Source organism: Triturus cristatus, chromosome 11 (assembly GCF_964204655.1).
Source record: "Triturus cristatus chromosome 11, aTriCri1.1, whole genome shotgun sequence".
Taxonomy (NCBI): domain Eukaryota; kingdom Metazoa; phylum Chordata; class Amphibia; order Caudata; family Salamandridae; genus Triturus; species Triturus cristatus.
Genome location: NC_140594.1, coordinates 558,626,491 through 558,653,821, shown reverse-complemented (window position 1 = coordinate 558,653,821; position 27,331 = coordinate 558,626,491). Strand labels below are relative to the sequence as shown.

The following is a 27,331-nucleotide window of genomic DNA, read 5'->3' as shown; positions in this document are numbered from 1 at the left end:
ACATAAGAGCTGGAGACATGCTGGATATGTGGGTTATGCACATGGGATAAGTTACATTCTCTGAATCTAAATGGAGTCATTTGTGTGGACTGTAGCTATCCTGAAAATTCGACATGGTTCTGTCTCTTGTAGACCAACGAGGGGCGGCTTTAGGGTAGTGCGACAGGTGTGGCCGCACTGGGCGCTGACCTGTAGAGGGGGCGCTGACCTCAGGAAGGAGGCGCTGTATTTAGCAATAACTTATGATTGGAGAGATGAGGAGCACTTTTGCCCGGTGGTAGTGAGAGAATCCGAGGAGGCGGTCATGGGGTGTGGGGGGTGCAAAAATGATTGTCGCACTGGGTGCCACCAGCGCTAAATATGGCCCTGAGACCAACAATGGACACTCCACGAGGACAGTGGACCAGGCTTTCAAAGATTTTGTGTCAGGTTTGCAGCACTTTTTGGACGCAAACAAAATCCTTTATGGTATTTGCAAAGCAATGCAAATGGTTATTTATGTTGCTTTGTAAAAAAAAGAAAAGTAACATACCACAGCGCATTCCCCTGCTTTGCATTACTTTGCGCCAGGTAGGCATTCCGTGGGTGGAGCATGGGTATTTCTGTGCATCCACCCATGGAGTTTAACAAAAACTCATATTTACAAAAGACTTATTCACAAGGGTTTGTGTCAAAATGGTGCACCTTCCTGAGGCTATTGTGATGAGGAATAATATCTGTATTTCTCCTCGTTATTTCCATTTAACATTGTGCTGCATTCTGAAGCATGCATACAAAGAGGAAATAGCCTCAAAGGACAGGTTTTGTGCAGAAAGGTTTCTCTTATTGCACAAAACGACCACCCTGACCTTAACGCAAACACACTTGCACTATGGTGCAAGGGTGTCTACCTTGGTGCTAGGCAGCCACAACTGGACTGCCCATGGAAAGAACAGTCCCGAGGACATAACCAAATCTGGTTTTTTTTGTCTCAAGTGGCTCTTCTTCGCACACTCTTTGTGAGACAGTCTAACGCTGAATGACTGACAATCAGGTCTCACCAGCCCCTCAAATCCATCCAATCAGATGGCGACCAGGCAAGGCAAGGGTAATTTGAATTAGAATATTGAGAAAATGTTAGTGTTACCAGATGACTGCATGCTACCATGACACACCATTACCAGTCCTATTTTACAAATCATTGTTTTCACATGCACTGGCCCTGTTAATTTCAAACAAGACTGCAACTTCCTGAATGCAATGATTCGTAAAATAAAAGAGTCATGCATTCATCTCATAAACATAGCAAATGTAGAATCAGAAATTCGATACACTTGACTGAGTTTGTGAAATAAATTCTATTAAAATACTTGTCAGAACACATCAAATCTCTGCCAACAAAATATTCCGATGTCATAGATCAGAAGAAATTCTATACTAAACAATTCCTTTTCAATTCACGAAAGAAATAATTAGGGAAACTCAGCTTGCAAGGCACTTTTATTATTTGATTGCATTCCATGGTAAACCACAAACAAAACCTGTATCGGGCATGGCAGACTTCCTCTACACACAGTCAGCACACTAGCACCATGCCCCATCCCATTCGCGACAGCTAATGCACAGTGGCGTAACAAACGTCCCTGCAGCCTCCGTGGTGGGAGGGGGGCCCGAGATTCAGGGGGGCCCTCCAGCACTGTGTACGGGAGGCTGGCCCTTGGCCTGAGAGCTTCTGAATGGGTCCGGAGTGTGGGGGGCCCCCCTCCATGTACTTTTCAGGGGGGACCCCTCAGGTTTCGTTACGCCACTGCTGATGCGGGGGAGAGGGTTTAACTTACCCCGTATGCTTGTGGACTGGTCAGGAGTCGGGCGATGGGGCTGCACCAGTTGGGCAGTGTTGTTGTTAGAGGCGGTCCTGCATGCGTCAAAATGGGCTTCAGATATCTATTGAGATGGTTAAGGAATGTCTGGCATTGTCAAAGAGCACAAAACAACTTTTATTAGAACAGCCTTAAACACTGAAACAGCTTGACCAGAGTTTGAAATGCACATTAATCAAGACATCTTTTTGTTAATGTATCACAGTAAAAGCTCCTGCCATGAATTGAGTAAAATGAATCAGGTAGCCAGGAGACGAAAGTCTATCAAGTAGTATGAGCTTAACTACATTACATGCAGGTCACAACTTGGCACTTCCCCCCACGCCTCACTACCCCACCCCACCACACCCCTTGCCCTTCCTCCATCCCACCATCTCTTTCATCATAAACCTTTCCGGCGTATAGGGCAAGCAGGCAGGTCCAGAAGTGCTAGTTTGCCAGTTCAGAGTGGGGCACTTTTTTGGGCTGTTTGTGGGCCTTTTTTGCATTGTGGTAGGCCATTTTCTTACTGATGATTTACCAGATATTACCACAGGCATTGAGTGCAGCAAGCAAAAAAGCATGCACTCTTCCATACTTATACCCCATCTCTTAACAAGTTCAAAACTGCCCCGATTTGTAAAATGTGCCCCCCTTTTATTTGCAAAAGTGGTCGCCTTTTTTAGGTCTCGCCTGACCCAGCGCACGCGCTGGTCTGGCGAGATTTATTGAGAGGGCTCCAAAAAGTGCTGCCAGGCCAGCCTAGAGCTACAGTGCATGTGCGCGGGCGCACGCGCGCGCACTTGACCGCGATTCCTTTCACTTTCGACCTATAAGGTCCCAAAAGCGAGACCTATTGGCATAGCCAATAGGTCTCGCTTTTGGGACCTTATAAGTATTTAGTTATGCAACTGTTGCATGGCTAAACACTTATAAGGTCCCAAAGGCGAGACCTTTTGGCTATGCCAATGCTTGTTGCTAATTGTGGCCACTTTGGAGCCCAAGCCTATTTTCTGTCCCAGTACAACCCATAGCCCTAGTATTCATGTCACCCCCAGTGCTCAATTTAAGTTGGTGGATGCAGGTGGGGCCACTAGCATGCATTTTAGGGGACCGCTCCTTATTTTTGCTTATCAGACTTTGATCCAGAGGAAGAGAGAGCAAACAAAAAAGGGGGGAAAGTAGGAGGAAGAGAAAGATGGAAAAACTGTGATAAAGAAAGAAGCCAGGGATGAAAAAGAACCTGAAAAGTGAGATAAAGAGGCATCTAGAGTCTGGTGGAGGACTCAAGTGACTTGAGGTGGAATCAAGACTCAAAGCTACGCAGCCTTGATATTCGGCATCACAACGTTTGATAGGACCAGCAGCAGGCTTCTCAGCAAAGCTTCGGGCCTGGCACTTATTCTCTTACTAATTAAGCACTGGTAACCCTGCACAATGTAAAAGACTTTGTCCCACTCTGTACGTATATATAATACGCTGATGGTGTCCATACAATGTTTCTTGATAGTTATGTTCTATTTGTTGCATTGCATACACAGTTTTGCTTTGCTGTCACTTTTCACCTTTGATATCTGCTTAACATGGTCTGCGATCCATGTCGCCTTCTGTCCCCGCTACATAAAATTGCAAAAATTAAGAAAGATATAAACCAGCACCAGTTAAGTGCTACATAAGTGTCTCAATAACATTAAAAAAAATGCATATTTTTGCGTATCATAATTTCACAAAGAGTTTAGCTAATGCCAAAACTGCAACATTAATTAGATATGGTCAATACTCAATAGAGCCTGGTATTCGGAAGTGTGGAAGAAACATTACTACATCCAAGCAGCACCTCTCGCTCTCTAGATCTCCTCACCCTGGAACCAAGGCATACACATAAGTTGCTGGCATGCACCTTTTCATTAAACAACACACGCTCTTTTGATTGGATATTTTAGCGCAAAGGCAGAGAAAAATGTGATAATGTAGATTCAGTTTCATTTTACTGTGACATTGACAAACAGAAAGCTCTCAGACACGTTCAAGAATCTCAAACATGTTTTGCTCCATTTTTTCACGACGTGTTATGATATTCAGGATGTATTAGTCATGTTAGATAATGTAAAACACATCAACGAAATAGAAGTGAACAATAGGAAAAACAAATTGGCTGAAATGTGCATTGTAAATAAAATATTCCCCATAGCCATCAACATTCCACAAAGCCCTTCATCTAAGACAAATCGAGCTTGGAGTGGTTTGCTTGTGAACATATATTTAATCTATAAACCTCCAGCAGAAGATTAGTATTAATTTGCAGCCTTGTTAGCCTGGAATGGCATAATGCAAATGTGATGCCGTTTAACAAGCAAACTGTAATATTGAATGCACTTTTCGCAAATCAATGAGAACGTCCATCACGATAGTAAAACCTATCGATGGAATAAGCACGAATGACTTCATTGTCCCCAAACACCCCGAACACCAACTGCAGACTTAGAAACGGTAATGGGCAAAATGTGAAACTGGTTCGGGGCACATTAGCACAAAGAAATGAACACTCGTAGCAGCAGCGGTCCGTGGAGGGAGTTCCGTGGGGCGGAAAGGCGGGGCGGGGGAGGGGCAGGGTGGGGGGTACTAAACACCGGAACATGGATAATTGGAGGTAAGTAAACAATTAAATAAATAAAACGAATTTCGTAGCACGCCCTGCATCACAAAATGCGGTGCAGCGCGCGCTACGAAATTCGTTTTATTTATTTAATTGTTTACTTACCTCCAATTATCCATATTCCGGTGTTTAGTACCCCCCGCCCTGCCCCTCCCCCGCCCTGTTTTCCGCCCCACGGAACTCCCTCCACGGACCGCTGCTGACTCGTAGTCGGTTGTATGACACAACCACGCTTTCCTTTCCCACGCGTTCCTTAACAACACGGGCGGAACAACGAATGCGTCTGGACCTCGCATTCCATTTACAATGCAAGTCGTTACAATGAATCACCTTAAGGGGCGCTGGACTTTGGAATAATATACTTTACTATACAAACTCCATTCCCCGCAACAGTAGAGAACAAATTGCACTTTAAAGTCCAATGCCACTTTACCTAACGCATGCTGTTGTAACGACTTGCGTTGTAAATGGAATGCGTGGATCAGGCACATTCGTTGTTCCGCCTGCATTGCAAAGGGAACCGATAGTTTGGCGGCCGTGGTATTTGCTGTTTCCCCTAGCAGTCTCATAAACTGTAACATAAAATGTGAAATGATTTAGCTAAAGAAATTAAAGCATAAAATGGAAGAAAGTAATCAAATTCTAAATGAGTGTCAGGAGATAAAAAGAACAGAGATGGCCGAAAAAATAGTTTTGCCATATTTACACATTAATTATTTGAAGAAGTTTGAAAAAACAGGTTTCATACAAATAATCATGAACAGAAACGTTCTGTGGCAATATACCAAGACTTATTGTGTTACCAATACTGTGATCCGACTTTTAGGTATCACTTACAGATAGTTGTCTGTTGTTGAAAGACCTCTTTTGGACCAAACCAAAACTTACAGTGGGCTTAGATAGTACTAATTGCTATTGTTTACAATTGGTTGGATTTCTTATCACTATTTTTGCTTGCTTCTTGTTCATTTGCTTTTCATCTTCCTCGTGTGTTCTGTCCCTCCCCTGGATCATAGCTTCTTTACCATCCTTTTTATCAAATTACTTATGTCTCTCCAGTGCTACCATTCAGGGAACTACTTTTTTCTTGCTCTTTCAGCATCTCTCCCTCATGTGATGCTTACTGCAAATGCAATCCACACACTCCATGGTGCTCCCTCCTCCACCCACTTCCACCCCCTCCTTGTCTATTGCTACCCCAACCCAGCCTTTTTTTGCATTTCATTTATTTTTGTTCCTCTCCAACCTCAAGCACCAAAAGTGCTCCCCCACTCCCTGTTGCTGCTCCTCCTCACCTTGATTCTCCCCCACCAATATCCCCCACCAGCTCCTCCATTACTTCCTATCCCTCCGATTACGGTCCTTAAAAACATTTTTTTTAATATATATTTATTTTTCAGAAGGTCTAGCAACTGCCATTTGCCATATGTGCAAGCATGCCTGGTGATGCATGATTGCACATACATCACCACACTCTTTTTTTATTTTATTCGTGCTGAAGCTACACAGTCCCAGCAATAGAACTGCTTCTGTAAAAAACATTGACAAAGCCAACAGGTCGAAAAGGTGGCTTAAGAACGCTTGTTGACTAGTTGGAGAAGTAAAGATGACAAGAAGAAGAGGTTACCAAGGAGGTCTATTCTGGATCAAAGAATTAACTAAGAATATCTGCTGAGATGCTGTTTCAAGTTCTGTGTTTAGAAAAGTCAAGCAATCAGCCCACAGAACAGCTCCGGGAAGCCTCAAGAAAGTAGGTGAGGTTGACTGTATTAGGTCAGAGGTAGAGGTGGCAGAAACATTAACTTAGAGGTAGGTTTTACAAATTGTGCTGCCTCTTAAAATTCCAGTGATTTAGACATTTCTAGAACATTATGGACATTTATGGTGCGACCTGAAACGTTTTTGCACATCTACGAACAATTGGCAAAAAAATTGTATTCAGTGATATGCGTTTGGCAATTTGTTTCCTGTTTCTCATAACGCAGACGAAAAAAACTGCCAGGTCTAGTCACAGGGAACTATCTAGGAATTAGGCAGACCTCTGAGTATGGGGAAATCAGCAATGATGGACAGGATCAACTCATATCACAAAGTTTGGGTCTGATTCGCAAAGGTAAACTGAGACTAAAGTCTAACTTTACGACTTTCAGTATTCACAAAGGGCCTTTATGAGTAGTAAAGTTAGACTATTGTCTCAGTTTAACTTACATTTCGGTCTCAGCTAAACTTAAGAACAAAACTTAAGTTAAACAGATACAAAAATCTAACTTTACTACTTGTAAATGCCCTTTGTGAATACCAAAAGTCGTAAAGTTAGACTTTCGTCTCAGTTTACCTTTGTGAATCAGATTGTGTGCAGATCAGAGTGAACACACCAGAACTTTCAGAGGAATGTAGGTAGCTAAAAAAACAACTGAATATCACACTAAGAAGTGGCCATTAGGACATCAGTTCAGAAAACAACTATGGGAAAGATATGGGTAATTTATTAGAATGCCTATCAAAGCTTTACTGTGCATTTTGTGTATAGTCACAAAATGTACTTGACAACATACTAAATGTGCTTCCCTGATTCGTGGCACAGCTGCAGGCACTGAAGTGAAGTGATCTGTAAACCATAGTGGAGAAGATGTACAGGTTCTCTTCGTAGATAATGTGGCAAAGGATCGTAGGGCACACATATACAGTGATGTTAACCACAATTTCATAATGTAGTGCAAGTACAATGCCACATAATAATTATGATATGGTTAAATCATGAAGAGGGGTACTTGTTTAAAGTACAACTCATGCGGTACAAGGCAAACCCCAGAAAAAGCACAATGGAACACAGGAAGTAGACACAAACATGACTTTAATAAAAAAAGGTTGTTTATAAGGAACCCACAACCAGCCATATATTTCAGTCAAGTGGATGGATGTTATACAGGAAACCTGGAGAGATGCACACAATGTGGGGCAAAAATTGCTGGTTTGGAGGTATATGGAGGAGGAATGTTGATGACCTTAGGGTCAAATCTTTCTTACAATTTACATATTTATTATATAATCATAACTCATAAAAATGCATAACGATACACAACACTCATATTTACAATTTGTAACAGATTTTTTCCCCACACATACATAGTCCGCTAGACATCGAGTCACCTACAAACCCAATACCTCCCATGCATCAAATCAATTTGTCAACTCATGATTTGCCCTTCCTCCTGGCTCCCTTACTCCTCTGACCTGATGGGCCCTCTCAGAGCCCTTCCTCAAAGCAGAAAAAGGACAACTGCTCTCATATAAAACCCTGCTCTCTTCATTTGTGCTGGAGGCCTGTGCATAACAGAGCAACCCTACATAGTTTTAGTTTTAGTTTAGTTTTATACATTTATAAAGCGCATGGTTACACCATATCGGTGTGTCCCCGTGCTGAGACACAAGAGAAGAAATTGCAGGAGAGATGAGCGCTCGCTATGAGTCTATGAGAAAACCGCCAGGTTGAATAGCCATGTTTTGAGCTTTTTGCAGAAATGTGTTTCGGAGGTCTCTGTTCTTAAGGTTATTGGCAGCGTATTCCAGGTTTTTACATGAGGTACCCCCAACATCCGCCAGAGAGCTAGTCTGTGCAACCGGACCATGACTTGGCCCCCTGGTGCAGACAACATCCTCCAAACACCCCAAATGGCCACCGCCCCTTAGGGCAAATACACATGCAAAAGGCGGATCAGGGCTGCGTAAGCGACTGACCTAACCACCACAAATTTTCAGATTCTTTAACAATTGCTCCAAGTGCTCCCTTTGAGGTACACATGAAGCTGGTGTGTTTTTTACCTTATTCCCGGTGCCTTCGGAGTTATCTGTCACATAATCAACATAATAGTGAAAGTGCACATGCGGGGTCGGGGACGGTGTTGTCCTCAAGAGTAGATGAGGAAATGTGTCCCCTAAGACAAGAGTCAGAGCATCATTTCAAGTAACAGTTATTAAATAAAGATCGACTCAAAAAGGGCTCAAGATCAGTAAATTAGAAAAATATGCAGGTTTATTAAATATTAAAGTGCAATACAGAAAGCAAAAATGTATTTAGTCTCAATAAATCAGTCAACCACTCAGAAATCAATTGCCATAAAGGCCCTTAGCATAAAAATAGATGCAGCACTGGGCAAAGGCTGGAAAATAGACCAGAGTGTGCATAAAATCAATAGAGAAATGGCAAGCATCAACAGTAGAGTCCCAAAATTATCTGGCTCAGCCCCAAAATCAGAGATTTTTATAATAAATTTCACAATGGAAAGCAATGGAAATCTCACAGTCAGCATGGATTGAGCAAATGTACAAACACATTATCAAATCACAGTACAGCATTATTAATCATCATAAATTGCCACCATCCTAGGAACTATCCCCTTACAGAATAATAATAAGTTCCTCTTTGACCTAATGTCACTGGAGGTGTTTAGAAAAAAATCTTGTTTCATAAGCAATGAAAAGTCTCATGAATGAATACCCTACAGTGAGCGAGCAGGAAGAGCCTTCAAAAGTAACTAAAGGCTTCCTCCGAAGTTCTTCAAGAACAGCATGTCATCATAAAGCCACAGAGCACATTCTGATGCGTGCAGTGTCAAAGAGAAATATAAATACACCTTGAATATTTTGGAGCAACCAAGAAACAAGATGGAGTCAAGGCCCTAGTTTCCCAGGAAAACATAGTTCAGTATATCACAGCATTGTTTCAATTGTAAAATGGTTCATGTTAATAGGCAAATATAATTCTAATCAGTAAATAGCTATAACAACCTCAAGGGGACCTGAAGTGTCCCTGCAACTATGAATTCACCATGCTCCAATAGAACCATGGCAGTTCGGGCTGGACTGTTCCCATGAGGCACAGGGTCAGACTGATTTGCATATGGCCATGTCTGAACTGGGGTGGCAGAGTGGGCTAAAGAATGGTGATGGATTAAACCCAGATCAGTTGACTGGGGGTGAGTGCTTGCAATGTTCAACACTCCGTCCATCATTTCCTTTGGTTTTGCTTTGTTCGCCATAAGTTGGCAGGGTATGCTCAGACGTGAGTCCCTTGCTCACTTTGCCACTGGATTCAAGCAAGCCTGGCTGAAGACGGCTGAAATGCCAGAAACCGGTCCTAGGAAGCTTGTTTCCGGTCCAGGGAAGACATGGCTTGGCAGTTCGGGCTGGACTGTTCCCATGAGGCACAGGGTCAGACTGATTTGCATATGGCCATGTCTGAACTGGGGTGGCAGAGTGGGCTAAAGAATGGTGATGGATTAAACCCAGATCAGTTGACTGGGGGTGAGTGCTTGCAATGTTCAACACTCCGTCCATCATTTCCTTTGGTTTTGCTTTGTTCGCCATAAGTTGGCAGGGTATGCTCAGACGTGAGTCCCTTGCTCACTTTGCCACTGGATTCAAGCAAGCCTGGCTGAAGACGGCTGAAATGCCAGAAACCGGTCCTAGGAAGCTTGTTTCCGGTCCAGGGAAGACATGGCTTGGCAGTTCGGGCTGGACTGTTCCCATGAGGCACAGGGTCAGACTGATTTGCATATGGCCATGTCTGAACTGGGGTGGCAGAGTGGGCTAAAGAATGGTGATGGATTAAACCCAGATCAGTTGACTGGGGGTGAGTGCTTGCAATGTTCAACACTCCGTCCATCATTTCCTTTGGTTTTGCTTTGTTCGCCATAAGTTGGCAGGGTATGCTCAGACGTGAGTCCCTTGCTCACTTTGCCACTGGATTCAAGCAAGCCTGGCTGAAGACGGCTGAAATGCCAGAAACCGGTCCTAGGAAGCTTGTTTCCGGTCCAGGGAAGACATGGCTTGGCAGTTCGGGCTGGACTGTTCCCATGAGGCACAGGGTCAGACTGATTTGCATATGGCCATGTCTGAACTGGGGTGGCAGAGTGGGCTAAAGAATGGTGATGGATTAAACCCAGATCAGTTGACTGGGGGTGAGTGCTTGCAATGTTCAACACTCCGTCCATCATTTCCTTTGGTTTTGCTTTGTTCGCCATAAGTTGGCAGGGTATGCTCAGACGTGAGTCCCTTGCTCACTTTGCCACTGGATTCAAGCAAGCCTGGCTGAAGACGGCTGAAATGCCAGAAACCGGTCCTAGGAAGCTTGTTTCCGGTCCAGGGAAGACATGGCTTGGCAGTTCGGGCTGGACTGTTCCCATGAGGCACAGGGTCAGACTGATTTGCATATGGCCATGTCTGAACTGGGGTGGCAGAGTGGGCTAAAGAATGGTGATGGATTAAACCCAGATCAGTTGACTGGGGGTGAGTGCTTGCAATGTTCAACACTCCGTCCATCATTTCCTTTGGTTTTGCTTTGTTCGCCATAAGTTGGCAGGGTATGCTCAGACGTGAGTCCCTTGCTCACTTTGCCACTGGATTCAGGCAAGCCTGGCTGAAGACGGCTGAAATGCCAGAAACCGGTCCTAGGAAGCTTGTTTCCGGTCCAGGGAAGACATGGCTTGGCAGTTCGGGCTGGACTGTTCCCATGAGGCACAGGGTCAGACTGATTTGCATATGGCCATGTCTGAACTGGGGTGGCAGAGTGGGCTAAAGAATGGTGATGGATTAAACCCAGATCAGTTGACTGGGGGTGAGTGCTTGCAATGTTCAACACTCCGTCCATCATTTCCTTTGGTTTTGCTTTGTTCGCCATAAGTTGGCAGGGTATGCTCAGACGTGAGTCCCTTGCTCACTTTGCCACTGGATTCAAGCAAGCCTGGCTGAAGACGGCTGAAATGCCAGAAACCGGTCCTAGGAAGCTTGTTTCCGGTCCAGGGAAGACATGGCTTGGCAGTTCGGGCTGGACTGTTCCCATGAGGCACAGGGTCAGACTGATTTGCATATGGCCATGTCTGAACTGGGGTGGCAGAGTGGGCTAAAGAATGGTGATGGATTAAACCCAGATCAGTTGACTGGGGGTGAGTGCTTGCAATGTTCAACACTCCGTCCATCATTTCCTTTGGTTTTGCCAATAGAACAAAAGGCATAGCATATGACATAGAATTTATCACCAGCAACAGAAAAATCAAGCGAGACAACATAATATGACAACACTCCGCCCCATGAACTCGCTTGTACTAAGGAATCGATGGGCAAGGAAAGCAAAGATCCCTGGACCACAGCAGCTTCTGACGCGCTGCAGGTCTTCCTAGTGGGTGGAGTTACTGGTCACGGTGAGGAGAGCAAGAACAAAGAGTATGAGCCCAACTTTGCCGCACCTTTTAATTGTGTTGCCTAGAAGTAACCCGCCCCCCCAACACCACCTCCAGCCACTGCCTGCTTACCCGCTGTTTTGCCCCGTCTGGCCCCACTGCGCCCACTATAAAGTGGGCTGTACCCATTCTGGAACATATGGAGTGGATACGCTGACCTCAAATTTAAACCCTCCCTCCCACTTGCTTCCAAACCCTTTCAAATGACAGCCTGAGACACAATTGTGTTGTTTGGTTAGAGATTCAAATCTCAGGCTGTATTTATAACATAACCATGGACCCACTTTTTAAAAATGTAGCATAGGTCTGATGACCTGGTATTGCCAGGTCCAGTGCATGCAGAACTTGTTTCACACATGGTGTCATTGCTGAATACGTCACTAGGACCTGTGAGCCAACTATCCCACCAAGGCAAACACACACTAGCTAGCTTTTGGAAAGTAGAAGTCATGTTTGTATTGTAAGCTCTTGTTATATGCCTTTGGGGAGATGGACAGTAAATGATCAACAGAAAGTGTCCTGTACTAGGCATGATGTGCCCCTATAATTGTGACAAGAGTGGGATTTATGAGCCTGCTGGAGCCTTACACTGCTACCCTGTGACCAAATGCATGCAACAGTAAACTCCTCCATACATGACAAAGGTTGATACCCTTTGGTGGCTGTCAAGATCCAGTGTGTAAAGTAAGGGTCAGGTCTTAGTAGGGGGCAGCACTATGCTTCTTTGACTAATTCACAATATTTTTCCTGACCTTTCAAAACTCAAGTACTTCCACAAATTTTCCATCAACATTTAAGGGGATTCATATCAACGACTCACAGCTTAATGCACCCACACTTTTAAAAATTACCCAACATACTACTGCCCAGGTTCACTGTTGGACAGCTGCATGAACATATCTGTGATGTCTAATATAATTCGCATTGCGGAGTCCAGGGTCACTGATTGCTACTTACTTTTTGTTAGTGGATGTTCCCATCAACTCAGATGCTTTTGGATTTACTAATGTTTTATGTACAATGCCGCTTGGTCTGACTTTAAAACCTTCAATGAAAATGACAACTTAAAACTATTGACCTCTCTGAAATACTCCAACCACTTCAACAATTCCCTTCCCTCCAAACTCCTCAATGAGTCTATTCACCTCCCACTGCCTTTATGGATGATAATAATTAACTCCTCGACCAATGTCAATCTGGCTTTTGACCAGTTCATAGCACCAAAAAAGGCCTGGTCCACATTGCTGATGATGCCCTACCCTTACTCGACCAGAATTAATTTTGCTTACTTATCCTACTTGACCTGTAAGCAGCGTTTGACACACTCAATCATGATACCCTTTTGAATGTATTAGAACACAGTATGGGTCTCTCCTGTACTGTGCTTAAATGGTTCTCCTCTTTTATTCACAATAGAGCTCAGTGCATTCTAATCAACCACACTCTTTCCAATCAGTCGTCAGTGTCACTTGGTGTACTCAAGGTTTATCTCCCCCCAAGATTGTTTAACCTATACATGGAGCCCCTAACTGAAATCCTCAGACTCTCCCACATCTCCTACCACATGTATGTAGATGACACTCAGCTCTACTTGAAAAACGCGTCTCTCGAAGACATCAATATCCTCAATAATACTTTGGTTGACTCGTAACCCAATGCCCTCAAAACAGAATTCCAAATGATCTCACCACCCGCCATCGCCTCTAGTATCAAAGACTGGCTCCCACATCTCATTGTCTTGAACTGTACCACACACATCAATGACTCTGCAAAATCCTTAGGTAGTATCTTGGACAATGGTGTCTCCATGGAAAAGCACATCAGTGCCGCCACCAGAGGAGCTAACCTTCAACTGCATGCACTAAGGAAACTAAAACCCTTCCTCCCCTTAGCAGACCTCAAAACAGCATCCCAAGCTGAAATTATACTATATAAGTGCTATCCTTGTGGGTCTTCTGAAAATCACACCTGCACCGCTTAAGGCTACTGTAAATGCAGTAGCCAGGCTCATTACCGGATAAAAAAAGTTGCATGTATGACCCATTAAGGACTGCATCCAATACCTCCTCCCACCTGGCTCAGAAACTGACGATATAGGGTGGAAACAGATCTTCCAGAAGTAGAAGCTCCCAACTGCTTAAGCCACAAAAATGTAACAAAAAGATAACCTACAACCTATCTAATCTATCTCTGGAATTGCCCCCAAAATCTGGAACTCTCTCCCTCCCTCTCGAGATCAGATGCACCCATCCACATTCCTCTTCAGGATAGAAGTAAAAACTTTCCTATCCAACAAATTCCTCTCACACTGAGGACATACCTCCCTCTCCTCATGAGCGACTCTTTCCTGCTTGTTAGTCGTTGCTTCTTGCCACGCCTTCGCCCATACCCCCGAGATCCACATTATTTGTCCAGTGTTTCCCAGCTATCAACACACCATTCTGACACCTATCGGACTATGGTCATGCCAGTACTTATGATTGTCTATATGTTCCTATATCTCGCTTCTCACCCTTCGCTTATGTAAATTTTGTCTGCATGACTTATACTATACTTTTGTATACAGCCTAGCGTTTTGTATCATACCTTTCTTTCATTATTCTTGTAAAGCACCTTGTCACCAGAAAGGGTCTTGCTCATGCTATATAATACTCTAAATAAATAAAGAAAGAGAGAAATACTCACTTCACATGAAAGTGAATTGACTTGGTTTAGGATTATCTAGAAAAAGAAACCTACAGATATCTCAGACCTTTCAAGTTATCCACTTAAAACACTTTGTCATAAAGCCTACTATCCATGCTCCAGTAACCAAGACAACACCCCACCATGATAAAAGTACCAGCGTTTTTTATCTAAAAAAGCTAGTGTTAGCTCTTCTTAAAGATGCACTTAGAAACATCTTACCCAGTCAGAGTTGTACAGATATAAACTTGATTTTTACAGGAAAGTCAACACTTCCTGGTGGATCATATAAAACTGAGGGCTCTCCCTCTTACATTCTCACCACCTTGAGGGGAGTACTTCATACATGCACCCCATCTGTTTTAGTTAAATGTTACACCAATGTCCTATCCTTAAGGACCCTTCAAAAGGGAGCACTAAGTGGAGGCCACTTCCTGGAAGGTGTACATTTTATGAGATCTTGGGTGGAAGCTTAACCTGACAAAAGTCCGTACTGCTTATTGAGAACTTCAATGGATAGCAGTCCAGTGCCTGTTCAGGATGCACACTCGCTGACACAAGAGGCATGTATTTTGAATTACAGACCGAGATGTGTAGATACTAAGTCAAAAGAGCATGTATTACCCTTAGTGCAGATTATTTTTTTTTGTCAATCTAGGCATTCTCTGGATCTGCTGAATCTGCTAAGTAAAATATCACTACATTTACGAATATTCTGTCTACACACAGAAGTCTAGATGGCCTTTGCATTACTCACTAACATTAATTCTAGAAATGAGGACCATACAGGCTATGGTATATTTCATGTGAGTTGCAAAGCTACAAATTTTAATATTTGCTGCAGAGAAAGGAAAATACTTCCTTGTAGAAGTATTATGTACACACCTCCACTCCACACCAGTGGTCAGGAGCAAGTTCTGGCTTTTTTTGTGGTTTGCAAAAACAATCAGAGGTGATGGATGCAATGCTTGAATGAATCTCAGCCACTGGCAATCGCTTGGGGCCGCATCTCAATCCATAGTTTTTTCCCCCACCATGCCACCTCAATTTGGACCCAGCCATATGAAAATCAGTCTAGACCCTGGTCCTCATGGGAACAGTCCAGCCCGAACTGCCAATCCAGGTCCTCCCCGAACCAGAACACAAGCAACCCAGGACCGGTTTTGCCCTTGTTATGGGTTCTTCAGCCATGTATAGCTAGGTTCCAATGGCACAGTGCGGCATACCCAGCACACTTCGGGCCATATTTATATACGGGCTGCATCACTTTTACACCACGCAATAAAATGTGATTTATCAAGCCAAGCAAGACCACCTTGCATGTACCTGAACGGCTTGATAAATCCAGAGTAATGCAATGCACTACAAATCACTGCACTATATTATTCTGCCCCAGGGAGGCATTCCATGGGTGGTGTGGGAGTGTTCCCACGCAAAGCCCATGGATTTTGGTACATTCCCAGATTTACTATTACTGGTAGACCAGGGAATCCGCCAAAATGCTACGCCTTTCCAGCGGATGCATAATGGGGAGAAATATCTTTATTTCTCCTAATCTTTTCTCTTTCTATCTGGGCTGCAGAATGTAGCCCACATAGAAAGTGGAAAATGCCTCAAGGAATTGTGCCCCTTCCTGCCCAAAGCCAATCCTGCATAATGCAAGGGTGCCTGCATTGGCGCTAGGCAGCACATTAGACGCCAATGCTGGGAAAAGGAAGGCATGTGCCATATTGAGTTAAATACAACACATTCCTGCCCATTCCCCGTCACGCAGTGCAGCAAAGTGACTTGCAGAGTTGCGTTGCGTCACCTATTGATATATATTTAGCCCTAAGGGCGTCAAATTCGCAAACAACAAGGTGATGGATGGAATGCTTAAATTAATCTCAGCCACTGACAATCACTAGGGCTGCATCCCAATCCATTGTTTTTCGCCCACCATGCCACTCCAGTTTGGAGCCAACCATATGCAAATAATTATTGACCCTGTTCCTCGTGGGAACAGTCCAGCCTGAACTGCCAGGCCAGGAACTCCCTGAAGCAGAACACAAGCAAACCAGGACTGGTTTCGCCCTTGTTATGGGTTCTTTTCAGCCAGTTATAGCTTGGTTCCAGTGACACAGTGAGCTCTGAAAATACATATGGCCTTCCCCAGCGCACTTAGGACATCAAATGCAACAACAAGAAGGTGATGGATGGGATGCTTGAATTATTCTCAGCCACTGCTAATCGCTCAGACAACATCCCAATCCATGGTTTTTCACCCACCATGCCACCTCAGTTTGGACCCATCCATGTGCAACTTAGTCTTGACCCTGTTCCTCATGGGAACAGTCAAGCCTGAACTGCGAGACCAGGTTCTCATCGAACACAAACACGAGAAACCCAGGGCTGGTTTTGCCCTTATTATGAGCTCTTCAGCTGGGTATAGCTTGGTTCCAGTGGCACACTGAGCCTGGGACCCACGTCTGGGCATACCTGGCGCACTTAGGGTGGATTGAATGCTTGAATTAATCTCACCCACTGGCAGCCACTCGGGCAGCATCCCAATATATTGCTTTTCACCCACCATGCCATCTCAGTTAGGAGCCAGCCATATGCAAATCAGTCTTTACCCTCTTCCTCATAGAAACAGCACAAACTGGTTTGTATTTGTTTGTGTGGTTTGGATATCCCATTTGTTAGTACTTCAATTTGGCGGGGTAGAGGAAGTGATGTGGGAGCTGAACTGGTTCTGGTACAGCAGCAGGGTAAAATAGTCTTAGCTGTTTTTCTGCTTATCACTCACCCTCAATTTACTCAGCAAACCATTTAAGCAGTCAGGGCAACTGACATCACAAAAGTGAAAAATATAATCAATGGTTTTCAGTGAATGCTTGCCGGCCTAGTGATATTCGGCACTCGATTCTGTGGGACAGAAATAATGCAGAAGTATAAAGGTTCTGTCACACTGATGTTGTGCATCAGTGGCGCCTACCAGAAGCACGGCAACCATGCTGCAATCATGCTGCCATGTCATTTGAATGACTGACAAAGTACAAGAGCCGACCCTTTACATGCATGTGTCTTCTTTACTGACCTTGGTTCCATTATTGACATCGGAATTTCAACAGACAGTCTGGAAGGTAGACTCCATTAATGCCTTGACTGCTGAGCCTGCCACTTTTACACCTAAGGGAAAGGATGCATGCAGGAAAATACGTTGCTTGCAAGTAAATGCCTCAAACTGAAGCGTTTGAAAATCTCTTGTGATTGCCTCTAACATCCTTGTTGTAACTCCATATCTTATACCAAGAGATTTAAAAATTACATCAGTCATTTTTTAATTCAAAAATTACTTTTCTAAGGCTATCTGAAAACCAAAGCCCATTATTAGATGCTGACCATGATTTGACTACACCGAAATTATTTTAATATATGGAAATGGTTAATGCAGATTTAGCAACGACCTGTGTCCTGGAACTTAAACACCTTATCATTCACTGCGCAAGTCCATTCCTCAGCAAAGGGCAGGATTACTTTGTTGGCAATTAAGTTATCGTTTAAATCTGCAGGCACTTATTTATCAGGAATTTAAAATCCCAGCTTTGATTCTGGGAAATGTTATTCAGTTGAAAGTCCCAACTTAAATACTCCCAAATCGACTCAGTATTCAGGATGACAATTTAGAATTATTATTTGCTAATATATTTAATAATACATCAACTACTACTTTGCCTTCATTACGTTCTTGTGTTAACCACCAAGACCTTTTGATTTTTATATTATAAGTTTAAATCATGGTTTACTGGAAACAGAAGGCACACATATATATATTCACTGAAAAAACCATAGGTTTTACAGACGTTATAGTTGGGAATTAGCATTTAAAAAACCTTTGAAATTCACTAAAAAAACATAGGTTTCAGGGACGTTATAGTTAGTTGGACATTTGACTCATATAAAACCAGATAAATTCGCCTGCTATAGTTAGTTGAGCTAACTATAACTTTCGCGCCCACAATGCACTGCTGATGATGTCACATATTTCATCATTAATGACATGGTCAGTGACATCACTGATGACATCACTGATGACATCTCAAATGACATCACTGATGACATCATCCAGTGAATGTGTGTTTCAGTAAAGTTTAAATATTTTTCATATATATCTATGCCAAGGTGTATTAAAGAATGAATGCATTTACAACTGCCTGAAGGGATTATTTAGTAGGTGCGTGCCTGACGGTATAAGTGAGTGATTGAACGTACTGAATGCATGGGTTAGTGACTACACTGTGTGAAAGTGTATTAGTCTCTCAGTTGGTGTGTAAGCAAATGCATGGGTTGCTGAATAGCTACATGAGTATCTATATGGGTTATTGATTTGTTGTCTGAGTATCTGTATGTGTCCCTGAGTGTCTGTATGGGTGGGTGGGGGGGTGTATGACTCTGTGCATAGATGTCTGAGTGGGTGATTCACTGGTTGCATGGGTTCAAAAGCGCATCTGGGAAGGGCTGTATGGATGAGTTACTGTGTGTATGGGTGTGTTGGTGACTTGGTGTGTATAACTGTATACATGAGTAAATGGATATGTGATTGATTCTTTGCATTACTGACTAGGTGTGTGAGTAACTCTATGGATGAGCGGCAGGGTGTGACTGCATGTATAGATGTATGAGTGCATATTATACTACTGTATTGATGAGTAAGTGCATGTATAAGTGACTGGATGTGTGTAGAGCTAGAAAACAGTGAGTGGTATGTAGTATATGGCATTGTTGTGTGTATAGTTTCAAAAATTGTAGTCTGCATTTTAGAATGGGTGTATCAAGGTTTATATTAAGGCATCAGTATGTGCATCAGATTATCACGTGGATGATGTCATCAGTGATGTCATTTGAGATGTCATCAGTGATGTCATCAGTGATGTCACTGACCATGTCATGAGTGATGTAATATGTGACATCATCAGCAGTGCATTGCAGGCGCGTGAGTTATAGTTAGCTCAACTAACTATAACAGGCTTTTATATGAGTCAAATGTCCAACTAACTATAACGTCCCTGAAACCTATGGTTTTTTAGTGAATTTCAAAGGTTTTTTAAATGTTAATTTCATATTTTAATGTTTATAAAACCTATATTTTTTCTATTTTTTTTGTAATATTTTAGAACTCTATAAATCTTCTTTTTTTAACTTTAAAAATTAAGTAATGTTTTATATCTTCCCCCAAAAAATATGTATACCTTTTTTTTGGTTGTTGAGAAAACTGCACTCTCATACCGGTAGTGTACCAAGCTCCATCACCATGCGAATCCTATCCGCCATATTGCTAAACTCGTAAAGGATGCGCATTTCATATCCGACGGATTTGTGGCACCGCGTCCCGCGTAGCATCATATACGTATGAGTTCGCACCAGCTGCTACATAGGTATCCGACGGGTACGCAGTACCAAGCCACGCATTACGTCAAGTACATATGGGGTCACTCCTGCTGCGCGTTGCGTATGTGACAAATGCACGCTGTCAGGCCCTGTGTTACGTCATAGAAGTATGGTGTCGCACCGGGTACGCCATTCCCTCATTTTTTTATGTCTAAAAACTATATCTAAATAACTTTAAACTGTATATGAGAGCAAGCGATAATCTAAAATATTTTAAACATTTATATATTTCTAACTGTAATAAATGTATATTATGATAAATATATTATCTCAAAATCTTGTCGGGTGCGGCCTCCTTGCGCCCTCGATGTGCGATTGCCATGTGACCTTAAAAAAAAGCATTTGATTAGTTCATAACATTTCCCATTGTAACAGTTGGAGGACCCCACCCATTTTAGTCATTCTCTCTACAGCGTTTGATAAGACACACCCCTTCTGCTTAGGGAGCTTTTTTGAAAAGTTTTTTTGCTGTGTACACATATCTTCTACTACACACAACATGCAACGATCATCTTGATCAATATTCATGGTCTGTACATTAGCCATCCACGTGTGATGGCCATGCATCTCAAACGTTACATCAAAGATCAAATGTGTGTTACACGATGCCCCTGGTGTGTGTTTGTGCACATTATTGTGCTGCCTTTCGGCCTGGGTATTGCTGGCCCGAAGGGGTATTATCAGCCACGGGCAGAGTGCACATCCTAGATCACATGTGACAAACAGTAATCAGTAATGTGTACATTTGTATTGCTGTATTCTCTGTTGTCATGCTTTACCAGTATAGTAGTGTGTCATATGTGAGACTTTCAGATACATGTTTGGCATGCATTGCTTGACTATAATGAATGTTATCACTATTTATGACGTAGCCTCACTGCTGATGCTCCCTCCATCCGAGCACATTCACATGTGTGCGCTTCGCGATAGCAACACTTTCAATAATACCGCACACCAGTGACATGAATGTCTGCGCATATCCACAACCTTGACAGCGACATGTGATGTTGGCCATTCAATGTTATCGAACAGCATCGCATTAGCGATAGTTGCCGCCCTCCCGGTACATGCTACATTAATGTAAATTGCGCATTCTGCGACGTCAAAACTGCAACAGAAACACACATAAGTACACTTCCTGGCCAGGCAGAAACTGAACAACGCCCAGGTCCCCGAAACTATTATTCACACCCCTACGCTCGCCTGGCGTACGCAAGCCCAGCCCACTTTGCATACGTATAAATAGGATAACGATGACGCCATATGTCCCAGTTCTTCTACACTGCCTCAGGTGATATGGCCGCATCCACCTCGCATATCACAATGCACAATAAAAAAGGGATCCATAAGGCGTACACCATCGTCACAATCAACACTGCACCTGAATTGTGAACCCTGCTGCCCGTCGTGTTTTGGACACACAACAATGACAGCAGGTGAGCAGTGGGGCCTGGGTGCACAGGGGCTGCAATTGAGTGCTTTGCTGCAGGAGGGGTGGGGTGCATTAGCCTGGGTGCGCAGGTACAAACAAGCGATATTGCCCTGCTTAATAATGTGTTCTATGACCTCATTCAGTCACATGTCTGTCTCATTTTAAGGACCTGCTGGACCATACTGTAGGCCTGAGCCAGAGGGCAGCGCTGCCGTACAGACACGTGTTGAGCGCAGTGCTGTGGGAGGGGTGGGGTGCATCAGCCTGTGTGCAAAGGTGCGAACAACCGATGTTACCCTGCGTACCGATGTGATCTCTGACCTCATTCAGTCACATCTCTGTCTCATTTTAAGGACCTGCTGGACCGTACTGTAGGCCTGAGCCAGTGGGCAACGCTGCCCTACAGACACGTGGCGTTGGCTTGTGGGGCACTGTAGTGAGATGATTAGTAAGTGTACATGCACACAGGCTTTCGCCACTGCATTACACGCCCAAATTATGCTTCTACCATGCGCTCTGTTCCTTTGTATGTGAACGTTGGCATAACATATTAATATTTAACCTTGTGTATTCTCATGCATTCCAACTCCTCTTTGAACCACGATTACCACTAACAGTTCGAAGATCGTACTTCAAGAAGGAAGGATGCACTCAACTGGTGTTCTCTATTAACGTTGAAAGAAACCTTCATTTACCTCAAGACGTTTCCAACATTATATTTTTTCTTCCTTTTCCGACACTGGGTTAGTGGAGCCAAAATGGGCGGAGCGGGTGCTCAGCCCGTGATGATGCCCTGGGCATTCTGACGCCTTCCACCGTGGTATCAAGACACCGTCCCCGACCGGAGACCTGCTGGGCCACCCTGATAGCGGCACCCCGGAGTTGGAGCTCGCACCTGCATGTCCTTGGACACACCGGATGTGGCAGGTGAACAGTCAAGCCTCGACGCGCAGGAGCTGCAATTGAGCACAGTGCAGAGAAAGGGGCTGGGGTGCAGCAGCCTGGGTGCACAGGTACAGGCAAGCGATATTGCCATAGATAATAATGTAATCTCTGGCCTCATTCATATCTCTGTTTCATTTTAAGGACATGCTGGACCGCACTCTTTCTCGCGGACCCCAGTGTCCCAGACACACGGGTGACGGGAGGTGAACAGTGAGGGCTGGGTGCAGTAGGCCGGCGCTCGGTCTCCTCCTCCCTCTGTTCTTTTCACTCTCCCTCCCCTTCTCCCTTTCACCCACTCACTCTCTGTCCCATTCTCACTTTCCTATGGCACACATACTTATGTTTCTTTTTTGTCTTGCAGGTTTTGTACGCTCTTTCTGGAGGAATCCCACCCATCTCTTTCATGTTTTACTGTTGTTCGAATAAACTTACATTTCCATTTATTTGTGTTGTGTTAATAAAAGGTATTTTTTTTTTACCAATAAATCACTGAGTGTATGAGTCTTCTTTTTCTGACAACACTTGTCTGTAGTTTATTGTGAAAATCGGCTGTTGATTGTAGGTTATAAGGGAAATTTTGTTTAATTTTCCGGTGCACCTACCAAATATAAACCAGCAGACTATTAAATAAATGAAGCCTGGGTAATTGTACAACGGCAAGAGTTCTATGAGTGTAATACTTTATAACACCATGAGTACTGCCCGTGTGATTTCAGAACCAATATGGCACTGCCTAGGGCCACCGAGGCTTCAAGAACTGGCAAGGCCCACACTGCATATTTAAATAAAGCCCCGGAGGTTGCCGATCCCGGGTCTTGAGTTGGCCTCGAAGCCCCCCGAACAATTCGTAAACAATACCCGGGGAGGTGTCGATCCCCTAGTCTGCGAAAAGTCTCTGTGCCCTCCCACGCCTCATTTACATGTGAGATTAAGATCCCCAGTGCTGCAGAGACCCCGCAATATAATAATAGGATTGGCCCCGGAACATTACCCACCAGTGGACTCATTTAAATGAACGGGTGAGACCCAGCGTAATTTTTTTTCTCTCCATTTTTGCCATCCGGTTCCGCTTTATTGAAATGTTACGAGGTTTTCCTCCTCTCGCTTCAACGAGGCAAACAAGAATTTACTATCACAGGGTGCAAGCAATGCTCCCCCCTGTAGTGGCAAACATAAATGTCCCGCGCTTGCACACCCCAGGACATTGTATGACCTGCGCCTGGGAGGTGGCGCTCCGTGCGAAGCGAAGTAGTCACTCCTACCGGTCTGAAAGTGCAGTGTTGGTCAGAGTGACATGGTGCTACACTCGGGTATGAAACCGAGAGCCTAAACCATGAGCTCATTGCTGTAAAGTGATGTACTCTGGTCTTTGTAGCATACCTGTGCAAGTAGTGTTAGTAGGGGTTTATACCATACAGGGAGTGGGAAGTGAACTACTGACCTCTACCATGCGTTTATACTATACCGGAAGTGGGAAGCGAAGTACTCACGCCTACCGGTGTGAAGACTCGGGGATCAAACCGAGTTGATTGCTGTAAAGTGATGGGTTCTGGGCGCTGTAGCATACTGGCCGCTGTAGTATAACTGTGTAAGTAGTGTTAGTATGCGTTTATACTATACAGGGAGTGGGAAGCGAACTTCTCACCCCTATTGGTCTGAAGACTCGGGGATTAAACCGTGAGCTCATTGCTGTAAAGTGATGTGCTCTGGGCGCTGTAGCATACCTGAGGAAGTAAGGTTAGTTTGCGTTTATACAAAACAGGGAGTGGGAAGCGAACTACTCACCCCTACCGGTCTCAAGACTCGTGGATGAAACCATGAGCTCATTGCTGTAAAGTCATGTGCTCTGTGTAGTATTCCAATGTAAGTCGTAGTAGAATGTTAGTATGTAATGCTACTAGAATGTAACTATGTAATGTTAGAATGTAGGGCTGTCATGAGGGGACTCTTGGGGAGTTGGTACACGGTGCTGGAGAAGACGGTTGCCTTGCTGTCTGCTCCTGTTGGCGGCTGTTTAAGCTGTCTTCTTTTCCTGCAATAAATCTACTTATCGGATCCACTGCTGTCTTCCTCTTCACTACATAAATTTGGCGGCGAGCGGGAGAAGGTAAAAAGAAGGCAGCACTCACCAATATTTTGAGCTTCCTTGCGTTCTGCTGAAGACCCGTTTTCTTCCTGAAGCTGTTTCTACTCATCCCAGGGTCGTCGGCTCATCGAACTATGTCATCCGACCTCTGGTAGGATTTAAATTTTTGGATGTTGTGCTTCCTCTGCCTCTTCTTACACTCTGGTCGTTATACAACACGTGTGCAAGTAGTGTTAGTATGCGTTTATACTAATTCTGTAGTTATGCGGTAACCAATGCATCATAGCTCTATGGAGCGCCACCTCCCAGGCGCAGCTCATACTATGTCCCGGGGTGTGCATCTGCGGGACATTTATGTTTGCTATTACAGGGCGGGAGCATGGCTTCCACCCTGTGATAGCAAATCCTTGTTTGCCTCGTTGAAGCGAGAGGAGGAAAACCTTGTATCGCTTCAATAAAACGGATCCAGATGGTAAAATTGGAGAAAAAAAAATGAAGCGGGGTCTCACCAATTCATTTAAATGAGCCCACTGGTGGGTAATGTTCCGGGGCCAATCCTATTATTATTTTGCGGAGTCTCTGCAGCACTGGGGACCTTAATCTCAAATGTAAATTAGGCGCGGGAGGGCACAGAGACGTTTCACAGCCTAGGGGATCGCCACCTCCCCGGATATTGTTTAGTAAGTGTTCGGGGGACTTCGAGGCCAACTCAAGTCCAGGGATCGCCACCCTCCGGGACTTTACTTAAATATGCAGGGTGGGCGTCGCCAGTCCCTGAAGCCTCGGTGGCCCTCGGCAGTGCCTTATTGGTTCTGTAATCACACGGGCAGTACTCATGGTGTTATAAAGTGATACACTCATAGAACCCTTGCAGCTGTAGAATTACCTAGGCTTCATTTATGTAATAGTCAGCTGGTTTATATTTGGTAGGTGCACCGCAAAATTACACATGTTTTCCCTGATAACCTCCTATCAACCACCGATTTTCACAATAAACTACAAACAAGTGTTGTCAGAAAAAGAAGACCCATACACTCACTTATTTATTGGAAAAAAACAACTTTTATTAAAACAACACAAATAAATGGAAACGCAACTTTATTCGAACAAACAACAGTGAAACATGAAATAAGTGGGTGGGACTCCTCCGGAAGCAACATACAAAACCTGCAAGACAAAAAAGAAACATAAGTATGTGTGCCATGTCCAAGAGAAAAAGAAAGGTTGTCAGAATTAAAGGAAGAAAGTGAGAATGGGACAGAGAGCGAGAGGTTGGAAGGGAGAAGGGGAGGGAGAGTCTAAAGAACAGAGGGAGGAGGAGACAGAGCGTCGGACTACTACACCCAGCCCTCACTGTTCACCTCCCGTCACCCGTGTGTCTGGGACACTGGGGTTCGCGAGAAAGAGTGCGGTCAAACAAGTCTTTAAAATGAAATAGAGATATGAATGAGGCCTGAGATTGCATTATTATCTATGGCAACATCGCTTGCCTGCACCTGTGCACCCAGGCTGCTGCACCCCAGCCGCTGCCCCTGCACTGTGCTCAATTGCAGCTCCTGCGCACCGAGGCTTCACTGCTCACCTGCCACAACCGGTGTGTCCAACGACGTGTCGGTGCGAGCTCCAACTCTGGGGTGCCTCTCTCAGGGTGGCACAGCAGGTCTACGGTCGGGGACGGTGTCTTGATACCACGATGGAAGGCATCAGAATGCCCAGGGCCTCATCACGGGCTGAGCATCCGCTCCGCCGATTTTGGTGCCACTAACCCAGTGTCTGAAAAGGGAGAAATAATATAATGCTGGAAACGTCTTGAGGTAAATGAAGGTTTATTTCAAGCTAAATAGAGATCAGTTGAGTGCATCCTTCCTTCTTGAAGTACAATCTACCAACTGTTAGTGGTAATCGTGGTTCAAAGAGGAGTTGGAGAGCACGAGAATACACAAGGTTAAATAATAATATGCTATGCCAACGTTCACATACAAAGGTAGCCAGCGCATGCTAAAAGCAAATGTGCACGTGTAATGCAGTGGCACAAGCCTGTGTGCATGTACACTTGTAATCAGCTCACTACAGTGCCCCAAAAGTCAACGCCACATGTCTGTAGGGCAGCGCTGCCTGCTGGCTCAGGCCTACAGTACGGTCCAGCAGGTCCTTAAAATGAGACAGAGATGTGACTGAATGAGGTCAGAGATCACATCATTACGCACGACAACATCACTTGTTCGCACCTGTGCACCCAGGCTGATGCACCCCACCCCTCCTGCCGCACCGCGCTCAATTGCAGCCACTGTGCACCCAGGCCCCACTGCTCACCTGCTGTCATTGGTGTGTGTCCAAACAAGACGGCCAGCAGGGTTCACAATTCAGATCTAGTTTTGATTGCCAGGATGGTGCACACCTCATGGATCCCTTTTTTTTTATTGCGCATTGTGATATGGGAGGTGGATGCGGCCATATCACCTGAGGCAGTGTGGAAGAACTGGGACATGTGGAGTCGTCGTTATCCTATTTATACATACGCAAAGTGGGCTGAGCTTGTGAACGCCAGGCCAGTGTAGGGGTGTGAATAATTATTCCAGGAACCTGGGCGTTGTTCAGTTCCTGCCTGGGCAGGAAGTGTACTTATGTGTGTGTCCCTGTTGCAGTTTTGACGTCGCACAATCCACAATTTACATTAATGTAGCATGTACCAGGAGGGCGGCAACTATCGCTAATGAGATGCCGTCAGAAAACATTGAATGGACAACATCACATGTCATTGTCAAGCTTGTGGATATGTGCAGACACGCATGTCAATGGTGTGCGGTATTATTGAAAGTGTTGCTATCGCGAAGCGCACACATGTGAATGTGCTTGGATGGAGGGAGGATCAGCAGTGAGGCTACGTCATAAACAGTGATAACGCTCATTACAGTCAAGCAATACATGTCAAACGTGAATCTGAAAGTCTTACATATGACACACTACTATACTGGTAAAGCCTGACAACAGAGCATACTGCAACACAAATCTACACATTAC

At 44.3% G+C, this 27,331-nt stretch overlaps 1 protein-coding gene across 1 annotated transcript in view; it reads right to left on the bottom strand.

The window, feature by feature from the left end:
- The window catches only part of SLC9A9 (solute carrier family 9 member A9), a 2,902,095-nt gene that overhangs the window by 1,620 nt on the left and 2,873,144 nt on the right, over nt 1-27,331 (bottom strand). Inside the window, exon 15 of the mRNA XM_085633573.1 lies at nt 1,818-1,923. Coding sequence (XP_085489699.1) covers nt 1,818-1,923 — 106 coding nt within the window. The remainder of the gene's footprint in view (nt 1-1,817; nt 1,924-27,331) is intronic.